Source organism: Atractosteus spatula, chromosome 11 (genome assembly GCF_055471065.1).
Source record: "Atractosteus spatula isolate fAtrSpa1 chromosome 11, fAtrSpa1.hap1, whole genome shotgun sequence".
NCBI classification, from domain to species: Eukaryota; Metazoa; Chordata; class Actinopteri; order Semionotiformes; family Lepisosteidae; genus Atractosteus; species Atractosteus spatula.
In genome coordinates this window covers 20,702,464-20,724,521 of record NC_142716.1, presented here as the reverse complement: position 1 = coordinate 20,724,521, position 22,058 = coordinate 20,702,464, and the positions used below count along the sequence as shown (strand labels likewise).

At 39.1% G+C, this 22,058-nt stretch overlaps 1 protein-coding gene across 2 annotated transcripts; it reads left to right on the top strand.

Moving 5' to 3' along the window:
* Positions 1 to 1,121: 1,121 nt before the first annotated feature.
* oma1 (OMA1 zinc metallopeptidase) lies at positions 1,122 to 21,743 on the top strand. 2 transcript variants are annotated; one of them, XM_088928228.1, is made up of 9 exons: positions 1,122 to 1,358; positions 2,173 to 2,670; positions 5,113 to 5,341; positions 8,298 to 8,471; positions 9,021 to 9,128; positions 13,613 to 13,741; positions 15,928 to 16,002; positions 17,383 to 17,532; positions 20,846 to 21,743. In XM_088928228.1, the coding sequence occupies exons 2-9, from the start codon at positions 2,207 to 2,209 to the stop codon at positions 21,041 to 21,043; spliced, it is 1,527 nt and encodes a 508-aa protein (XP_088784354.1). In that variant the 5' UTR covers positions 1,122 to 1,358; positions 2,173 to 2,206; the 3' UTR covers positions 21,044 to 21,743. The 2 variants fall into 2 exon arrangements, with proteins under 2 accessions (XP_088784354.1, XP_088784355.1); XM_088928229.1 differs by lacking the exons at positions 1,122 to 1,358; positions 2,173 to 2,670; positions 5,113 to 5,341 and adding an exon at positions 3,395 to 4,074.
* Positions 21,744 to 22,058: the final 315 nt, after the last annotated feature.

Below are 22,058 nucleotides of genomic sequence, written 5' to 3'. Positions count from 1 at the left end.
ATGATTTGAAAAGTAACTTAGACAAATGTGTCCATGATACTGAAGTTAGCTTATGTAAATTCATGTTGCTTTTCCATATGTAAAGGAGTTGTGCATTGTGTTTCTGTAATACATATACCAGTATCTCCACCAAAGAAAAAAAGCACATTGCTTCGCTTGCAGCACAAAACAGAAAGTAGCTGTCGATGGAACTATTATTTTAAATATTGAATAAGTTCTAATATATAAAAATATAAACTTTTAACATTTGTTACTCTCTTCTCATTTGTAATACTCTTTCAATAACATTACATCACTATTTACATTTTGAGAAGCATCAAACTCTTTAAAAATCAAAACACGTCAATGCTCACTCTGTGCTCGATGTGCTATTGGCCCCATCCTATGTACATTATGGAGACCATGATGTATTCCTGGACCAAAATATAATTTTCTAAATCACACCTCCAATTCTTTGTTCGTCTGCTTTTTTTAATATGAAAAAATGTTTCATATAACCGCTGGACACACCAAGAGGAAAACTGAAAGAAAACATACAAGGGAAGATGTACTTCCATCTTTTACCAAACACTACCATGAAAACCACCAGGTTCTAGTATTCCTCAGTCTTTCTCACCTGCTAAGGAAGCCAGTGGTAATCATTCCGCAAGCTGCGTGTCACGTCTTAGGCTACTGGTATTGTACTTGCTGTATTGCATAATGAAGATGTATTCAGCCTGCAGTGCAGCATGTGCACTAGACACGGAAACATTACCTGTCATTTGTGAATGAAGCCCTTAGGCTGTATCAAATTTTAAAATTCATAAAACTAAAATGAATTTTAGTGCCGAAATATTTTAAATACAGAGCCCTAGTAATGTCTGTGACATAAGTAGTTTACTTGAGTCATGAATCCTGCGTGACAGATAAGGCTATTTGTTGCGAACTTTAAACAGTGTTTTATATTATTTCTAATACCTAAAATGTAATTTAAATGTACGCATTTTAATCAGGTAATACGGTCTAATAAATCTGTGTATCTGTGTCTATAACATCTGTGTTGCAAAGTCCAGCATTTTTTTCGTCAGCAGGGGGGACAGAGTTCTGTGTTACACATGCTCTCTGATTTATCTTCCTGAACTAGTGTAGGAGCCGGAAGTACTGTGAACATGCTAGAAAGAAATACAACATGCCAACATGATTCAAGTAAAAATTGTTCGGGAAAGTGAAAATATTTTTGCACAATGATAATAAATCGGTGTATCCTACAGAAAAGATTAAACGAGAGTTTTAAGATCAACTCGAGTAACGACCTCATCTGTCGGTCAGGTCTTGCACACTCTTCTGATAGTACTTGAGAAAGTAATTAAACTATTAAGGTGAGTTGACATTGAAATTACTTGTACGTTCTAATCATTTTAACATGTATAATTACCTCCATTTATATAAGCGCATTCAAAGGTTTGATTTTTTCAAAGGTATGATATAGAATGAAAAACTAAATAAAGTTAATAAAAAACATTACACTATTTAAGAAGAACGCAACAAACCCTTGATCGTCCCGAAATCGAACAGGAAAACATAAATTATACTTTTTATGATATTTGACAAAAAAGGGCATATTAGTGAACAAACACTATTTTGCTGCAGACAAGGTATTAGGATCCCTATTGTCGTCGATCAGCTCTTGTTTATGATAAACAAAGCGCTAAGCAACGTCTGTTTTCATTTTTCAGTCTTTATTTTTAATACTGTACAACATCTGTATGTGTTCTGTCTATTCGTTGTCAGTTCGCTTAGAACATTTCTGAGGCACATCAATAGTTATATAGATCTTTATGTATATGCATTATACCGTGGATTACACCCTTAATGTGAAAAGATCCGTAGATTACCTAGTTTAATATGTTATGCTAATCTCTGGTTGTTTTTGTATGCTGATAAATCTTTAGAATGTTTCTTACATGAAATATTTTGAACCTCGCATGCCTATATTAATTTATTAGTAAACTTATGCTCTAAGTCATATACTCACTCAAACTAGCATTTTAAAGCACAAAGTTTGTTGACAAAGGCTTATTGTTAGCTTTTTTGAGCTTTCACTTCTTGTGAGTGTTCTACAGTTTTTCTTCTCCTGTTCTTATGAGGCTGTTGCCACCAATCCACTACATTTTGTCCTCTTTTTACTTGCAGGTTTCGAGATGTCAGTGTGCCTGTGAAACAGAAGATGGCTTTTTTCTGCATCAGACTTTTAAGAAGTAAAAGACTCTGCTGTCTACTGGCTTGTAGAAACAATTGGCAGAAGGGGTATAGAACATGTCTTTCCAAACAGAAGCAATGCACTCTCTCCCTGTCCGTCCAAGGCAGACGTGCAGATATTTTCAGAGACGATAATGTGCAGCCGTGGCTGCAGGAACAGGCAGGATTAGCAGGCAGTGAGGACCTGGGGACGCTGTGTGCAATTCGCTTGGCTCTCTGCAAAAGCATCAAACCCAGACTTCTCAGTGTCAGTGTTGGCCATCAGAGAACCTGGTACACAAGCATCCCATCAGTTTGCAGTATCACCCTGCAGGTCGGCCTGCCTTGCTGTCAGCAGTTCCACACCTCGGCGTCATACAGAGCCCTGCCTGTTCCACTCGTATGGATGGTCATCAAACCGCTTCAGAAGCTTTTGGCTATCATACTGGGCAGGTAACAAGGTGTTTCAGTGTTTCTACACAGTTTTTCAACAGTACGCAAAGTCACATGCACAGTTAGTATGAGATCATACTGTCATATTATGTTTTTGCCCAAACAAACAATAACATAACACTGCTGTTAACAGGAAAAATACGCATGATTTATCTAACTTTATTAGCTTCATCTTTTTTATGACAGTTGCAGAGTATAGAGATAAACTGGGAATTTCTGCCTGTTTTCATGTTTTCCAGTTTACACTATTCGGCTTAATTACTGAAAATCATGGTGTGTCTTTGAGGGATTTACATCTTCATAACAGAAGGCAAATTCTAAACAGATGGGGTACAGAAGTTATTACATGCCTTCTATCTTTTATTGACACTATGCAGGCAGCATCCCTATATGGGGGAGTGTCAAATCCAGTGAGCCACAGAGTGCAGTACAGTGGGTATAGGAACTCACCACCTCCATTCAAAATGTGTACCTTTTGTTGTATGACACTCTGAAAATAAAACCAAATTAAGTTAGGCTTGTTCCATTTTTATTTACACACTGTAACCCACATTAGCCAAGTGAAAATAAAATTCTAAAACATTCTGAAAATTAATTAGTATATCAACAGTTAAATACCTTATTTGGATAAGTGAACACCTTACAATTGCATTTGTAAACTTGCTCATTTATAACCAATCACCTTACAGATCACACAACAAACTAATCAATTGATCAATTGTAGTGATTAGTTCAGAATGAAAGCAGCTGAAGGCCATCGTTAAGAAGTGGAAGGCGTATGGCACCACCCCGACCTTGCCTAGATCAAGCTGTTCATCCAAACCGGATGACCGAGCAAGAAGGAGACTGATCAGAGAGCCTACCAAGAGGCCAATGGCAACTTTGAACAAACTACAGGCCTTTATGGCAAAGACTGGTCATTGTGTGTATGTAACAACACAAATCTTGCCTGTATGGCAAGATGGCGGCAAGAAAAAAGCGACTCCTTAAAAAAAGCAACATCAAGTCTTGTTTATGTTTTGCTAAAAAGCACCTTCAAGATTCTGTGGCCAAGTGGCAAAAGGTGCTGTGGTCAGATGAGACCAAAATCGAACTTTTTAGCCAGAATACAAAACGATACATCTGGTGAAAACCCAATACATCTTACCATTCGAAGAACACCATTCCTACAGTAAAGCATGGTGGTCCAGCATCCTGTTGTGGGGGTATTTCTCTTCAGCTGGGACTGGGGCACTTGTCAGGATAGAAGGGAAGATGGATGGTGCAGAATACAGACAAGGTCTTGAAGAAAACCTGCAGCCCTCAGCCAGGAAGTTGAAAATGGGAAGATGGTTCACCTTTCAACATGACAGTGACACAAAGCACACCGCCAAAGCCACCGTACAGTGGCTGAAATACAGGAAGGTAAGTGGCGTAGTCAGAGCCCCAACCTAAATCCCATTGAAACTCTTTGGAATGCCGTGAAGAGGGCAGTCCATCAACGGTCGTCATGCAGTTTGACTGAGCTTGAACAATTCTGTAAGGAGGAATGGGCAAATATTCCTCCCTCTGGTTGTGCAAAGTTGGTAGAGATGTATCCAAACAGACTCACGGCTGTAATTCAAGCAAAAGGTGCTTCTACCGAGTATTAACTCAGGAGGGTGTTCTCTTATCCAACCCAGTTATTCTACTTTTTTATTTTATTTTTTTTGTTTAGAAATTTTGCTTTCTTTTTTCACTTGGATGTTGCAAGGTACAGTGTGTAAATAAATATGGAAAAAGTCTGATTTAATTTGTCTTCTTTTCGGGCTTTAGGGCAACAAAAGGCGAGCATTTTGAAAAGGGGTGGTGACTTTCTATACCCACTGTATATAATAGAATTACTGTACGTTGTTTTGTTAATGGAAGCAAAATCTAGAATGAATTGACCTGAAGGCATGTATGAGTCATACTGTATGTCTGTTACAGTTTCCATCAGGTCAGTCAGGTTTATTAATTAAAAATATGTTTTTGCATTGCAAAGACTTGAAGTCCATAGTGCTACACACCTGTCTAATGGACTATACTGTATAACGACAGCGAAGCATGTGTCTCCTAACAATGTGTAAACATCTCTCATTACAACAAAATAGCAGTAGATAAAGACTAAGGAAGAGCCAGGTTTCTCTGTAGGCTATGGCTGTCAGTTTTATGACTGAGAAATTCCATTTTAATTGAGGTTGCATTTAATAACTTAAGGACTTGGACAAGTGTTATTCTTTATCATGGAGTTAGTGAAAACCCCATGAAGTGGCTGGTGGATTTAATATTTTTTGAGATTGCATTAATTTCTTTGAGGGTGAAGCTTTAAAATTAAAATTATGGCCAGTTAACACACTATCTCTGTGAGCTCTTGGTTGCTGGTAATGTCAGTCACCATGCACTTGTGGCAATGCAGACCTGTGCCTTTGGGGTTGTCCACAGGAGTATCCGAAAGTGGTGGGCCGGGCTGCCCCAGAACCGGCAGGAGATGTTGCGCCAGGCCCTGTGGAGGAAGCGCTGGCATGTTATGGCCGGCGTAGCAGCGCTCGTGGTAGTTCTGGCACTCTTCCTCCTCACGCACTTGGATGAGTCGCCCATCACCAGTCGGATGCGTCTCCTGGTCTTCAACAGAGACAAGTTCATTGAACTGGCTGAGCTGACTGCTGAGGGGGTGAGAGGGGAATGGGCTGGCTTGGGGGGAATTAAATAGGCCACTTCAGTAAACTGTTGACAGCAGTACTGGAGGGTAAAAGATTCTCAGTAAATGTATTCCAGACTCTTTTATTAGCATTTCTGGGGGTGAATTACTTTCAAGCTTTTTTGGGGACCTCACTTGAGAGTGTATAAGGACTCCAGGGGTCTTCAGAACATAATTTTGGATTCACTGGTTTTGTTTCCCATTCCTAATCCTGGAGAGTTGATCACACAGGTTATTACTTTTTCTTGTCTTTTTTTTACTTTAGAGTTGTACACAGATAATATTTTCCATTATTAATTTATATCCCCAGAATGAGTGAGCATTATCATTTAAATTCTGAGAACCTGTCAAAGTGAACTGGATAGCAGTAACTCAAATATGTGTTATTCCCATATTATTCCCAGGTTACTACTGGGATACTAAGTGATTTTTGAGTAAAGCTGATTTTTTATCACCTTATTAAGAATACCCCTATATTGATACTTTTGGTCATCTGAATATACCGTTCACACAAAAAACATTAGCAAATGGAAAGACAGAGGTGGCAAATTGAAGTAGTGCACTGTTCATGCAATTAAGCTTAAAAATGTCTCTGGGGAAACATTTTTATTTTTCATAACCAAAATAAAAGCTATTAAAATATTTTACTGTGTGATACACGTTGGTATGAAGTATTCCATCAACTGACTGCCCAACCCCTTTGGGCATGCTAAGATTATAGAATTCTAAAAAAAAGTACTAAATGTGGAGTATTAGGTCTTCCATCATGTCCTTCTGTGTGCCAGTACTCCATGCAGATCTCTGTAGACCAGCAAATCCTCCTAAACGATAGCTGTATTCGCAATGTCCCTCTTGGATCCATGGCAGTGATGCAGCATCCAACTCAGATGTTGCCCAGCTCGGGCCCCATCTGGACATGTGGGGAAGAGAATAGGATAGTTTGGTCAGAACAGATGTATCTACCTGGAAGGCCAACACCGAGACACACAATGGCATGTACAGCAGCACCAGCAGCAATGAGCTATGATGTAAGGTGTGAGTAGGCTAGGCTGAAGTAATATGTTTTCAGTCAGGATTTAAATCCTGAGATTGACTCCGCATCCCATACGTAGGCTGGCAGACTATTCCATAAACTAGGGGACCTGTAGCTAAAGGCTTTACCGCCAGCTGTTTTTTTATTAATATGTGGAATAAGAAGAAGAAGAAGGACATTCTGTGATCTAAGTGAGCTACTTGGATTGTATACAGTAATCGGCTCCATTAAATAGACAGGAGTCTGACCTCTGAAAGCCTTATAAGTAAGTAAAATAATTTTGAAGTCTGCCCTGTACCTAACAGGAAGCCAATGGAGAGAGATAAGTATAGGTGTTATGTGGTCATACTTTCTACTCCTGGTAATAATTCTAGCTGTAATAATTCACTGTAAGTTGTTAAAGGTGCGATAGGCGCTCCCTGATAGTAGAGCATTACAGTAATCTAATCTGCTGTATACAAAAGCATTTATTAGTTTCTCTGTGTCTTGAGTGGAAAGAAAATACCTTAGTTTTGCAATGTTTCTTAACTGTAGGAAGCATGCCTTCAATATTGCATTAACATGAGAGTTAAATGAGAGCGTTGTGTCTAAGATGATGCCTAAGTTACATGCCAAATCTTTAAGTCAAAATTTTAAACCCTCAGAGTTGAGTGCTGAGGTTATAGCAGTCCTATCCACACTGTTGCCTCCAAACAACAGAATCTCACTTTTATCAGAGTTGAGTGAAAAAACGTTTTCACACATCCAAGACTTTACTTCATTAATGCAATTAGCTAAAGTGACCATTGACGAGTTGTCGTTAGATGTAATGAAATGTTTATTGGAGTGTCAAGTAATACTTAAACAACTTTATGAAGGATCTTGTTTTAACAATGAACACATTCAGGATTGACTGGAGGTTGTGTTAGTTTGAAACCTGAACCCTTGATATTGGAAAATCGCATTTCAAGTCCCATCTAAGTCCCTGTTTTGATCAAACAACTTAAGTCTTCAATGTATTAAATAAGAGTACACTTTCCCTTAACAGTGCAATTTGCATGAATGGGTGAAGTTGTTTTGTACAACACCCTTGAACTCAAGGAACACTTAAAGCAGAAAAGTAAAAGGAAATTTAACTTGAGGTGTCTTTAGCTGAGATGAAAACAAGGTCCTAATAGTAATAATTAATAATTATAATTGCTTATACTTATATAGCGCTTTTCTGGACACTCCACTCAAAGCGCTTTACAGGTAATGGGGACTCCCCTCCACCACCACCAATGTGCAGCATCCACCTGGATGATGCGACGGCAGCCATAGTGCGCCAGAATGCTCACCACACATCAGCTATTACTGGGGAGGAGAGCAGAGTAATGAAGCCAATTCATAGATGGGGATTATTAGAAGGCCATGATTGGTAAGGGCCAATGGGAAATTTGGCCAGGATGCCAGGGTTACACCCCTACTCTTTTCGAGAAACGCCCTGGGATTTTTAATGACCACAGAGAGTCAGGACCTCAGTTTTACATCTCATCTGAAGGACGGCGCCTGTTTACAGTATAGTGTCCCCGTCACTATACTGGGGCATTAGGACCCACATAGACCGCATTAGGACCCACACTGACCAGGCACACACCTGCTTAGCTTTAGTGGGTTGCCAGTTGTGAGTTGCAGGGTGATATGGCTGCTGGATATTCTAATGGCTATATTGCTTTAGATAAAAAGCATTTCCTTAGTGAATAATTATATACAGCTAACACTTTTAAAGATACAGTATATGAGCTTTTTGGAAGCTATAGGAGGAGTTGAGGAAAATGGCGCTGATGGAGACTGCTTAGATCTGTGTGTAAAAGTGGTAAACTTGGTCAGTAAGTTGACCCTAGCTTAGTACACTCAGCTCCCAAATTTTATTTACAGTACATGGAGGAATTCAAGGATACTCTGGTGTCCCGAGATGATCCCCGGCACAAGGTGGTGGAGACTGTTGTCAGTCACTTGGTGCAGAGAAACCGGGACCTTCCTGAGATGTCTGCTCTCCCCTGGACTGTCCAAGTGGTGGAAGACCCCACAGTCAATGCCTTTGTTCTTCCGGTAAGTCATAGTGAAATTGAAATAAGGCAGGTTCACAGATCCCACTCATGGGCATGTCTTACTGTGGCAGGAGATATCAGTGGCTTTGGTGGACGATAAGAATACAGAATTGCAATTGTTTTTTTTATTTTTGTTCAATTGCCAATTGCAGGTGAAAAAGAAAACGTAACAGTGACTTTTTCCTGCTGATGCTTTGTCTGTGGTGAAAATGTCTCAAAAACATCTGCTTTTTTGCAGAACAGTGAGTGCCAAACCCAGGTTCTGCTGCAACATAAAGTTGACTAGTTAAAAAAGAACTAAAATGCAGAAAACACCTTCCTCCAAAAATTGTAGTAGTTCCACAAGAGTCATATTTTATTTTTTACCATTTTCATCTTGTTTTACATGTTCAAAAAAGATGAGTGCTGATTACATTTATTTACAGACTATGAAAAACCATGATGTATAGTCCTAAGGCCATGCAGAAATACAATTGGTTATGGTACAGCAAAGACTAAATGTGGCACCTGAATGTTCTGACACACCACAGCATGCTCTGGCTTTTGACAGAACGGACGGGTCTTTATCTTCACCGGAATGCTGGAGGCTGTTGCTGACATTCATCAGCTGACATTCATTCTTGGGCATGAAATGGCACACGCAATGATCGGACACTCTGTAAGTACAACTAGTCAAGTTCATTGTGCTGCTTGACTAACCATGTGGGTGTGTATCTGTGTGGTCTATGCATGCTCACATATGGTAGGCCTGTGTGTTTCTAAGGTTAAGTGAGCAAAAAAAGGCTGATCTTCATATACTGTTACTCCCCTGGGATCACTTGTAGGGCCTGTTTAAAAAGCCAGTGACCCTTATGAGTAAAGTAATTTACATTTTAACATATCAGTTAGTTTTCAAACCCCTTGTGTTACTTGTGCCTTCACTGTCTGTGATTTGATCTCAGAGGGAATTTGCATCCCCCATCTTAGTGCTTGTATCATTTCTGGTGTTTAAATATTAATGTTGCATAATGTAATTTAAGTAAGTTTTAAGCCAGTATCTAAGAAATAGCTTTAGAAATGAAGCCATTGGCTGTGTCTGTATCTCAGTGTGCAATGCTGGGGTCTAATGATGTTTAGATACATGATCCAAAGTGCTTCCTCAGCTCACTTCATTGTTACATAATACAAGATAGACTGCCTTAATGAATAGATATATGCCTTAATGAGTAGTAATAATAATAATAATTGCTTACACTTACTGTATATAGCACTTTTCTGGACACTTCACTCCATGGGGACTCCCCTCTACCACCACCAATGTGCAGCATCCACCTGGATGATGCAGTGGCAGCCAAAGTGCACCAGTACATTCCTCACACACCAGCTCTCAGTGGGGAGGAGAACAGAGTAATGAAGCCAATTCATAGATGGGGATTATTAGGAAGCCATGATTGGTAAGGGCCAAATGGGAAATTTGGCCAGTATGCTGGGTTTATACCCCTACTCTTTTTCGAGAAGCACCCTGGCATTTTTAATTATCACAGAGAGTCAGGACCTCAGTTTTATGTCTCATCCATAGGACAGTGCCTTTTTACAGTATAGTGTCCCCGTCACTATACTGGGGCATTAGGACCCACATAGACTGCACGGTGAGTGCCCCCTGCTGGTCCCACTAATACCACTTCCAGCAGCAACCTTAGTTTTTCCCAGAAGCGACCCCTGCTGGTCTTCCAAAAGCAAACCTTATTTGTCCCAGGAGGTCTCCCATCCAGGTACTGACCAGGCTCACATCTGCTTAACTTCAGTGGGTTGCCAGTTGTGAGTTGCAGGGTGATATGGCTGCTGATATATGTAGATATAGTAGATACAGTATATGTGGTTCATTTGTCCTAAAAATCTCAGCTGGTTCTTCAAGAAATAGGAGTGGCTGTGTTTCAAGTGGTGGTTGAGTGCCGTCGAGTCGGTATCGACTCATGGCGATCCTATGGACAGTTGTTTCTCAAGTATCCCCACCTATATGTACAGATCTTCAGTGAAAAAGGTCTGTTTTAAACACATCAATCAATTAATCTGAAATTGAATAAAGAATCCTGCGGTTTTACATGCAGAAGTAAAAGTTATTTTTTAATGATTGCTTGCAATTTGAATCCCACTGATACAAACACCCAAAGTGTGGTCTGGATCTTTACATGACAGATGTCATGTTGTGTGACATTTTGGCCAGACTTTATTTTAATGAGTGGTCCCCCACCCTATGTATCCTATGTGTTCATCTTAATACATGCTTATTTATATAATAATTATGTATGTAGTATGGTTATTTTGTATTATGTTTGCCACTTGTTGGTCATATGTGCACATTAGCCTCATATCCTGGCCTATAAAGAGAGTCTACACTGGAATTTGGTCAAATGGCCTGATGTCATGTGCACAACACAAGTGTTTCTACTTTCATAAGACGTGGTGGTTGTGATATTTTTAGAAACACTTTGCATATTTGTACATCATTCACATTCAGTGAAAATGAATTAAAGGATAGGAACAGAATAAGATGTATAAACAAATGAAACTCAGATCTAAGGAGTAAGATATATTTTTATTATATGGGGGGGGGTTATTCAGTGTTGCAATACTATATTTGTAACTGTTTATGTTTCTAAATCTTTTTTCAGGATATCAAATGTACTAAGATGCTGATAACGTTTGTGTTTCTGTGATTGAATGAAAGAGTTGTGGAGTTCCAGTTGTGTCCATATAGTATGAACTGTGCAGTTCATTCTATACTTTTCTACTGTATATTAACTAAAAAGAATTCAATCTGATATATCTTTCTATGAATGATATGAATTTGAGAGATTGTTATGTGCTTTGTGTGTCCCTCTATTAAATGACAGCTTGATGATGTGATCTGTGTCTGTAAACTACTGCACACTCAGTATTTAATAAGTCAGTTTTATTGTGCTGTACATCTCGGTACTGACTGAAAGGGTGATTGTTGTGTATTATGCAATGCGTCATGGTACTGCACAGGAAGTTTTATGTATATCTCAGTTTTGGAAGAAAGGGCTTTTATTGTGTGTATTGTAAATGAGAGTGGGAATGGTTTTGTTTAAATGCCCAAATTAAATTAACAGGAAGTTAAAAGTTTGGGCACAATGGATGATTATTTATAAATTAGTGATTATGTTTTATTATGGTTTTGCACTTTTGAGTGGGTAATTACGTGAGCCACAGCCATGCTGGTTAGATTCAGTTCTTGAAGGCTGAAAAATACGCTGCTTGTTTCATCTGTGCTCTTAGTTGTTTTCAGTGGTTCACTGAACCAATTAAGCACCACCACGTGTTAAACAAAAAACAGTTGCAAGAAAAAGTTAGTGAACCCTTTGGAATTACCTGGATTTCTGCATTAATTACTCATAAAAATGTGGTCTGATATTCAACTAAGTCACAATAATAGACAAATACAATCTGCTTAAACTAATAATGCAAAAACAATTGTACTTCTTCTTGTCAATATTGAACACATAGTTTAAACATTCACAGTCCAGGCTGGAAAAAGTATGTTAACCCTTATATCTAGTAACTGGTAGAACCTCCTTTAGCAGCTATAACCTCAAACATAAGTTTCCTGTAGCTGCGGATTGCATTTTTCCTCCTTACAAAACTGTTTCAGTTCATTGATATTTCTGGTATTTCTGGGATTCCTTACATGAACAACTCTCTGCAGGTCATCTGGGTTGAGGTCTGGACCCTGACTTGGTCATTCCAGAACACAAATTTTCTTCTCTTTAACCCATTCTGTTGTTGATTTACTCCTGTGTTTCGGGTCATTGCCGTGTTGCAACTTCTATTAAGCCTTAGGTGACGGACCTCTACCCTGACATTCTACTATAAAATTTCTTGATACAATTTTGAATTCATAGTTCACTCTATGATAGCAAGCTGTCCAGGCCCTTAGGCAGCAAAGCAGCTCCAAGCCATGATGCTCCCTCCACCATGCTTCACGGTTGGGATGAGGTTTTGGTGTTGGTATGCAGTTCTTTTTTTCCTACAAACAGTGTTGTGCGTTTCTGCCAAAGAGTTCAACTTTTGTCTCATCCGTCCACAGAACATTGTCCCAGAAGCATTGTGGAACATCCAGGTGGTCTTTTACAAACTTGAGACGTGCAGCAATGTTTTTTTCTGGAGAGCAGTGGTTTCCTCCGTGGTGTCCTTCAATTAACACCATTCTTGTTCAGTGTTTTTCTTATAGTGGACACATAAACAAAGACTTTAACAAGTTCAGGAGATTTCTGCTGGTCCTTTGCTGTTACCCTAGGGTTCTTTTTCACCTCCTTCAGCATTACACGCTGCGCTCTTGCTGTGATCTTTGCAGGTCGCCCACTCCTAGGGAGAATAGCAACAGAACTGAATTTCCTCCATTTGTAGACAATTTGTCTTACTGTGGATTGATGAACACCCAGGCCTTTAGAAATGCTTTGTAGCCTTTTCCATCTTTATGCATCTCAACAATTCTACTTCTAAGGTCCTCTGATATTTCTTTTGATCAGGGCATGGTTCACATGAACAGCTCTTCCTTGAGAAGAGCAGACTCTGTCAGTAACCAGCCTTTGTGTGTCTTTTTTATAGGGCAGAGCACCTCCAACCAACACCTCCAATCTCATCTCAATGATTGGAACACCTGACTCCAATTAGCTTTTGGAGAAGTCATTAGCCTAGAGGTTCACATACTTTTTCCAACCTAGACTGTGAATGTTTAAACAGTGTGTTTAGTCCTGACAAGAAGAAGTATAATTGTTTGTGTATTATTAGTTAACGCACATTGTGTTTGTCTATTATTGTGACTTAGCTGAAGATCAGACCACATTTGAGTAATTAATGCAGAAATCGAGGTAATTCCAAAGGGTTCACAAACCTTTTCTTGCAACTGTATCATATGATTGAAAGGGACTCCTGTCTTGTACACTACAACTACACAAGCATGTTGTGATGAATGGACTGCACTTGTTTGTAACATTTTGCTTTTAATTTCATTATCTTCTGAACATATTGTCTGGTCTAGACGTTACAGAAGTTCTGCAAGAGTAGAGGGAGTGAGAAACTGTATGGAATGACCTGCTGCCTCCCTTCTTTTCCTCTCTCATGCTCTCTTTTTGTCTGAAGGCAGAACAGGCCAGCATGTCTCATATTGTGGATTTCTTCTCAGTCATCCTCCTCACAGCAATCTGGGCCATTTGTCCTCGGGATAGCCTGGCTGTCTTGGGACAGTGGATTCAAGGCAAATTAGTCCAGGTAAGACAATAAAAATATAGAACAGAACACCCTTGCAGTGAAACTCTGGAGTTCTGGAGGCCTCGCCCACTGAACACAAATGATTTTTATCTCTGTTATTTTAATTTTATATCACCTTGTAGCACTGTGCCACCTGCAATAGTTCCTATCAGTTAAATGTACAGAAGTCTGGCCCTACTACTTGTCCATAGGTGTTTAGACTGCTAGCTGACTTTTAGGATGGCTCTTCCACCTCGGTGTCTCAGTGTTCACTCAATCTTCTCTGCCATTTAATCAGCACCCTTCCAATCTATCTTGTGCTAGTTCGCTGTCAGGCTTAGTGCGTGCCCTGCCTCAAGATGAATCATCTGCTCCTTTCATCACTTCATCATCCACCTGCCTCCTCATTGAGCAGCAACTTCAGGAGCTTGAGGCTGAGACAGACGCTGTCGCCTCAGCTCAGTCAGGCTGTACATACTGTATCCTCTCCCTCACCCCCTCACCTCAAAGGCCCCATACTGAGATAGTATATTATCTAAACTAAACAAGTAGCAGAACTTCAAGATTTGGATGAACTCTGCCCAGTATTGTAGCTCCCCCAGATGCTGCAGTGACTTTAATTTTGGATGAAGTTGGGAGGCTACAACTGAAGAAGCAAGCTTCAGATGTTGAATTGACATTTAAATTGGTCACCCCCTAGTGTGCTTAAGGGGGGCAAAATAGATGAAAAGGGGACATTACTGTGAACACAGAGAGGGGGGAGATGATTATCTCTATGTCAGAGAATTCCTGCTGAAAAGCTATTACATAGTTACATAGTGTTGGAAAGCTTATTTGTATTCCCAGTACCATATGTTTTTTCAATATTTTTTTTGCATTTCTTTTCCCATATTTGATTTATTTTTTGTGTTTTATTCTTATATAGTCAACCTGTCTGTATTATATAGTCAACCTGTGGGTGTATTATATTTCAATCAAAGGTCATACTGTGTCAAGGCAGACTGTGTGCCATTCTGGTTCCACTCTGCTGTGAGAAATGGAATCTGTCCTTGGCTCTGACCAGAATGCTGTGTTCAAGGAAAATTCATAGCAACATAATTTCGGCAGCAACAGTGTTGCCAGCTTTCAAGGGGATGGTGTTGATCTGTGTGTGTAAGACACTTTAATTTGCTGGTTACGTCTTGAAACTTGTCTCAAGTTATTGCTGTTTCAATCATAGTTTTCCTGCTTGATTTCACTTCACTTTACAGACCCCGTTTATTTATGCAGCTTGTGACTCAGCTCCACATTCTCTAAGCTGGTGAACATTAAACACTGCAAAAATTTCCAAGCAGTGGGTGTTCTGTATTTTATAATGAGAATGGCCTTTAGCGTGGAAAATCAAGATGCAGCTCGGATAGCAACCGCTGTGAGCCACAGAGAAGCCTTGAGGTCCCTGCTCCTTCGTTCTAAAAAAGCTTCTGTCCTAATTACAGTTTATTTTTATTTCTTTGTTTTCTTTCACGGGCTGTAACTATCTAAACGGCGGGTGATTGAAAAAGACCTCCCCCCAGTGAAGCAATTGTGTCATTCCATAATTCTTTCACTGTAACTGTATTTTATGCCAACAAGGAGGCAACCTAAGTACAATCTTTCTACAAAACATTACCAAACACTAACACTTCTGATATATAAATGTAACAGCTCATATACGTTATATTGAATCTGCTGTAGAAGAAGTGTGTGCTGTTGCCGATTATTTTTAATAACGCCTATATCCCATTGATAAGATCAGGTGTCTCACATTGAAGGCAGCGTGTCAGTCATCAAAGGAACAAGTAAAGGTTTATTCCATGCTGAAAAGAGAAGAAAAACACAACATTTCAGCTGTGCTCCACAGCCGAAATGTTGTGTTTCTTTTCTTCTCTTTTCAGCATGGAATAAACCTTTACTTGTTCCTTTGCAGTCTACGCATGCTGACGCAGCTACCTACTTGAACTATGTCAGTAATCATGTGTATGTTTTTGGTTTATTGATTATTCTGTGTTGCCTCCGCTAACCAAGAAAATCTTTGATATGCAAAAACAGCTTGCAAACAAATGAAAGCTTCCAGTGTCTCCAAGGAGTAGAATAAGAATATAAATGTTATAGACACTGGGTCATTCATGTAGCTAGCAGTATTTACTGTACTCCCCCCCTCATTCTGTCCCTTATCTCTCTCCCTGCAGTTCATGTTTGAGCGGCCCTACAGTAGGAAGTTGGAGGCAGAGGCTGACAAAGTAGGACTTCAGCTGGCTGCTAAGGTACATCATCCCTTTCTTGCACATGTCATAATAAAGGTTACAAATGAGAGGCCATTTTGTGTCTTGGATTTTTGGTAGGTGAATGATCAAAGACATCCATCAAACCATTTCTTAAAGATCCCATGGGAACAGTTTCAGTGTCATGGCTAGGGACACCGGCTTGTTCCAGACCTCCAGGATTCTGTCTATAAGAGAGTGTCTTTTTTTTGTTTTTTGTACTGAATATTCCAATACTTCCACTAATGTTATTGGATTCTGGTATCAGTGTTAATATTGTGATGTCCCTGTTTTAGACCAGGAGCTTGTCTGGTTGCTCTTTTATAATTCCTGTATGGAAACAAATGTCAGTCTCAAACATACTATACAGACTGTACAGGGGCACAGTAAGCTCTGTGCTCCACTGAACAGAGAAAGGCCACAGTTCCCTTTCACAGAGGTCCTCTGTTCTGGTTCAAACTAAGCCTCTTGATTTTGTGTTGGAATAGGCATCATTGGCTTTTCCAGGCTGAAACTGCAGGGATTCAGTCAAGTACTTTAATTACATAATTGAACTTTGTTCTGAAGATATGTTGCATAATTAAGAACTAGTTAAAGAAACCCTGTTCACTCCAACAGAGTGGAAGAGGCAGGGCTGCCAGCCCTGAAGTAGAGAGTCATTCCAATGTGAATTCAGACTGCTTAGTTCATCCCCCAATATACGATGATCTCAGTGCCAGAAAAAAGAACTAATGCATGAGTGCCAATTAAGTACAGCCAGAAAACCAGATGTAGAATGTAGGATTGCAGTATTATAACAGTATTATAGCAGTTTGTGTGAAAACACATTTAATGATCTAGTTAGCTGAGCTAACCCTGCACTCTCTATAGTAAAACAGTGCACACTAATAGAGAAAACATTTTAAAAAATCAGAGAGACATAAATGCAAAGTGTTTTTCTAGATTGTTTGGGATATTCTCTATGAAATATTTTGTGCACAACAGACACTAGATGGCGTGTTAGGTAAAGGGAATGGTGTGTGTCATTGTAGCCATTTCAAGAGTGAGAAAATATATCACTGCATTACGCATCCAGTTTTTGAAACATACTCAAACACATGCTCTTAAACTGTTCTGTATTTCCTTAGCCGCTATTATATTTTTGCAGGCATTTTTTTTCCAGTGGGAGCTTTTATAGTGCTGAGGACTGGTATCCTTTGATTTTCAGCATGATAGGAAAATGTAGGAGGAAAGAGCACTGAAAGTAATAGTCAGCAGTACCTTGATCTCTGTGGTTCAGCTTATATAAATAGAAAACCACATCTGTAATAGAGCTTATGTTGTTACTAACAACAATGCTTAACTGGAGGAGGTGCATTAAAACAGTGCTGTCCTCTCTCTCAGGCATGTGCAGATGTTCGGGCTGGGCCAGTGTTCTGGCAGCAGATGGAGATCTTGGATCGGCTGGAGGGGGAGCCCAGCATGCCCGAATGGCTCTCCACCCACCCATCCCACAGGAACCGTGCCACCCAGCTTGACCGCCTTGTCCCACAGGTAGGCTGCAATCAGTCCCAAGTGTGATACCTATCAGTGGGTCCTGCTGGCTCCTGTCAGCAGTGGGACTGGAAATGCATGCCAGGCAAAGCAGCAACACTATCAATCTGTCATTTAACTTAGCAACATATTCCTTTTCTTCTTTCAACACAATACTGTTGGCCGCATTTTGGTTTAAATGTATTAACATTTTCATTAATCACAGAAAAAAAGGTAAAGTCCAAACTAGGGCCACAGTGGCTCATTGGTTCAGAGCTCATCCCAGTTTCTGTAGCGTTAAATGGAATAGTGAGCATGGTGACACCCCCCCCCCCCCAGATTAGATACAATCAGATACAGATTTAGGACTTACCTTCCAGCAATGCTGATTAATCATAGAAAAAGAACTGAGCATTTTTCGCAGTGTTGTGTCAAAGACAGAAAGAAAATGGAGAAATTCACAATCCTCAATTGCATTTATTTTAACATTTTACTGAACACATAACATAATGTAGTACACAAGACTGAGTAACTTTGATTAGATGTGCCAAATGTCTTGCACTTACAACAACAATATGGAAATAAAGCTTGCTATAAAAGAAATGCTAAATGATTGCAAATCATACTGTCTCTGGCTTTAAAAGAGCTGTGTTATACTTAATAACATACGTTTCCTTAAGGCATTGTGGTACAACATCACACCTGAAGAAGGCTCCACGGCTGAAACGTTGTGTTTTCTTTCTTCTTTTTTTTCAGCATGGAATAAACCTATTACTTTTTCCTTTGCAGCCTACGCATGCTGACGCAGCTACCCACCTGAACTAGTTTCATGATGTTTGTTTGCAGTGTACTGTAATTAGGCTCATAAAACTGGGGACTGAGTGAAATTCCGAGAAAAAATATTTAAAAAATGAATGTTGTGTTTGTATTTCCCTATTGCATAGAATAGATAAATACAATAAAATAACAAAGTGCGATTTACCTTGTTTGAGTACTGTGTGTGACATACATTATTTATAGATCCTCATTTGATGTGTATTTGAGATGTTCGTCTATTGCAACTGAAAGCTTACTTGCTGTTAGGGAAAAAATGAAAGGCTTTGGAAACCTCAGCACTTTTTTAAGTCTGATAACTGTTGATGTCTTCAGTTGGACAAAGGTTAAACTCATTTATCTTTTCCCAGCTCTGTACATTTAAAGTAAATGTCCATTCTTTTAATTAGATTAGTCCAGCATGTGGATAAGCCTGACATGCTGAATGTCTGCTGCCAGCATTTGAGGAGGTCACGTGCACCTCTGTTGCATGGCACACAAAGTACAAAGAAACTGAAGTGTTCATACTCAAGTCTATACTGCTGCTATAGGATAAATGAACTGTACCACAGCCGTTGTAAACAGTGTCTGAGGACCAATTAGTGACAGGAAAAGGGAATGTTGCGTGACAAGTTACCAGCTGTGTGTTTTCTCGATGATTGTGATGTGCTTTCTCTAAATAGAAACTAGAAGGTTATAAGGGGTTTAATGACCACAGCCTTACTATTAGCAACAGTTTACCTTCAAGAATAGATTTTTTTTTACACTTTGCATTTTTAAGCAGCAGAAAGGGGGATCAAGGCTGAAAGGAATTCTACAGAAACAACAAATGCAATGGCCCATTTGCAAATCAAACAGCCTCTATTTTGACATATGATTAAGAAAATATTCTTTGTTGTATTGGAAAATTGTTGGAGAGAGACAGGGATTCAAGTTAATGAGTCATATAGAGGAGAAGAAAGTGAACACATTTTCCCAAGCCTACACAAACACGTATTTTAAGCATAGTTTTATTCAATATAAACTCATACATATTCTCTTTAATTCATACATACGTGGACTATATAAAATAAAACTACGTTATATAAACGCATTGAAATGTTTGAATTTAACTCTATCTGTTTTAAGCATTTTGTATATTAAACACTGATAATATTTTCCTAGACAGAAATATTCTTGCTCTGACCCCTCTCTCTTCTTTTCTGTATGTTTATGCTGCTTTTTAATGCAGAAAAAATTCAAAATAAATTTACAATATAAAACATCAATTCACACAAAGAGGTCATTGTGCTCTCTTTTTAGTTATGTGACACAGTACAGTACCACCTCCATTTTTCTCACAATCTGCCATTAATTTAAAAAACATTAGTATTCCTCTAAGAATATGTCAGTGATAGTCATGGGAAATGTTTAAACAATGAAATCGAAATGTCAAATATACTAAATGATTATCCACTCAGGTGTTTTAAGAAGAAGAAGAAGCATTCTTAAGGAAAAACAAAGAAAAGTTTTGTATTCAATACTTATCCAAATAAGGCAGAAGCATTTTAGATATAAGAAGCAGTTAAGACAAATCTCTAGGGCCCGATGGTCTTCTACCAATTATACTTAAGGAAGCAAGTGATGTTATTCATAGACCATTAACAAAACACTTTCAACAGTTATTCAGGACAAAATAATACCCATTGACTGGAAAATTGCTAATGTAGTACCCATCCATGAAATGGGTGACAGGAGCACATTGAACGACCAGTCGACAGTGATTGTTATAAACAGCATATGCCGTGAAATTCACATTTTTAGAGCATTTTAATAAAATCTCATAATGACAAATAAATTCTTAAATTCAAGGTTGTAGGCATTCAAGATAATACATGTCTTGTGAGAACTGGTCAATGGATAGAAAACAGAGTACAGATAAGGCATGAATAGCCAAATTAGTATAGCGTAATTAGTGAAGTACCACATCTTATGACCACTGCTCTTAATTTATATCAGTGGAGTAGAGTCTGGTAACAAATACACAAGTGAAGTTTGCAGATGATACCAAAGTAGTAGAATCAGCAAAGACTGTAGAAGCTGTCGAGCAAGTTCAGAAAGATTTAAGACTAAATTCAACACCTGGCAGTTTAATGCAGGTAAGTGCAGGGTGTAACATGTAGGTACTGTAGCACAAATATACAGTATAAATATAAGATGGGATAAAGACTTAATTGCTTATTTGGACATATTTTTGCTATATGGAAAGTGTAGGGAAGCAATACAAATGGTGAACAGAAATATCGAATTAAAAGTGTAGAATTTAAATCAAGGAATGTTGAAGTGGTCCAGTTGTATAACCTGAACTGTAGGGCTTAACATACCCAAAAAGAAACATACAAAGTGCAAAACAAGCAATACTAAAAGGTTATTGAGATGCCACACATCCTAAATATTGTATATTGTTAATGGTAAGAAAAGATGTGAAGTAAGTCTGTTGATAACATTTGATGACTAGGGGTTTTGTGTTGTTAATCTCCAGGCACTGGAACTAAGGGAGAGGTGTGACTGCCCCACTTTGCCCACCAGAGACCCCCGCACTGTGTTCAGGAAGAGCATGCAGGTGCTACTGGAGAGTGTGAGAGAGAAAGCAGACAGCCCCTCCCACGGTGGAAGCATCTTGGAGCCAGCGCCAACCCAGAGCCCAGCCTCTGCCCATGCCACCACACCCAGAGAATGAGCAGAAGCACCCTAGGGTCTTTGCAGCAAAAGCACAGCTTACAGAATCCCTGAATGCCACCCAGAAATGAACAGCTCCCTCTTCTCAGTGAAAAGTACAGTTATAACACCTTGTATTTCTGTGTTAACTCAGTCCTCTAATCACGTGGCTATAAACGACTCAAAAAACACAAGAAAAGTTTCAGACTAGATTGTCAGCCTAGATGAGGCCATTTGGCTCTGCTAGTTCAGTTGGCCATATATATCTTTTAGTGTTTAGCGCTGCACTATTACTCTCTCTGCAGCGTGAGGCCTATTTAGAAAAAGGATCTTTATTGATTTGTTTTTTTAGGAAGCCATTTGTTTGTTTTTTGTGTTTGTTTTGGTGTGATTTCAAAGGACTGTAAGTCTCAGAAATTCCATAGTGGGATTAACAAGAAATGACCCACTATAGAAAATGTGGAATAGAGGTGTTTATATAATTTGAGATTAATTCTGCGAAATCTTTTCAAAGTTTCTTATCAATTTCTGTACCCCTCTCTCCTTCACAAAAAACAAAGACTCATATCCACACATTGTCCCTGAAGACACTGGATAAATAACAGGACAGGATCTTGTTCTATGTTTTGAAAGATCTGAGCAGGATTTTTGTTAAGAGCAAGGATGCTATCCCTCTGTCTTGGCCTTGTCCAAAAGTACCAATAAAGTGTGGTTTACCTAAAGGTTCTGTTTCTTACTAGTGGTTGACCCCATTGAATACACATGCACTTCAAAACCCAGAACACCTCAATCTATCTTTGTCAGGTTTCCACTTTACGAGAGAGCCAACTCTCAACGGATCATGCCTCCTTAAATAAAAAATAAGCAAAATAATGCCTTGTGAATATGCAGTAGAGTTTGTAGCAGTGCTAACAGTGATTCTTCTTGTCAATAAAGAGAGCTCTGAGTAAAAGCAATCAATGATCCCTAGGTATTCAAGACTTAAAGCCCTAAATTTTCACTCTTGGCTATGCAATATGTTACCTAACCTTGCCATA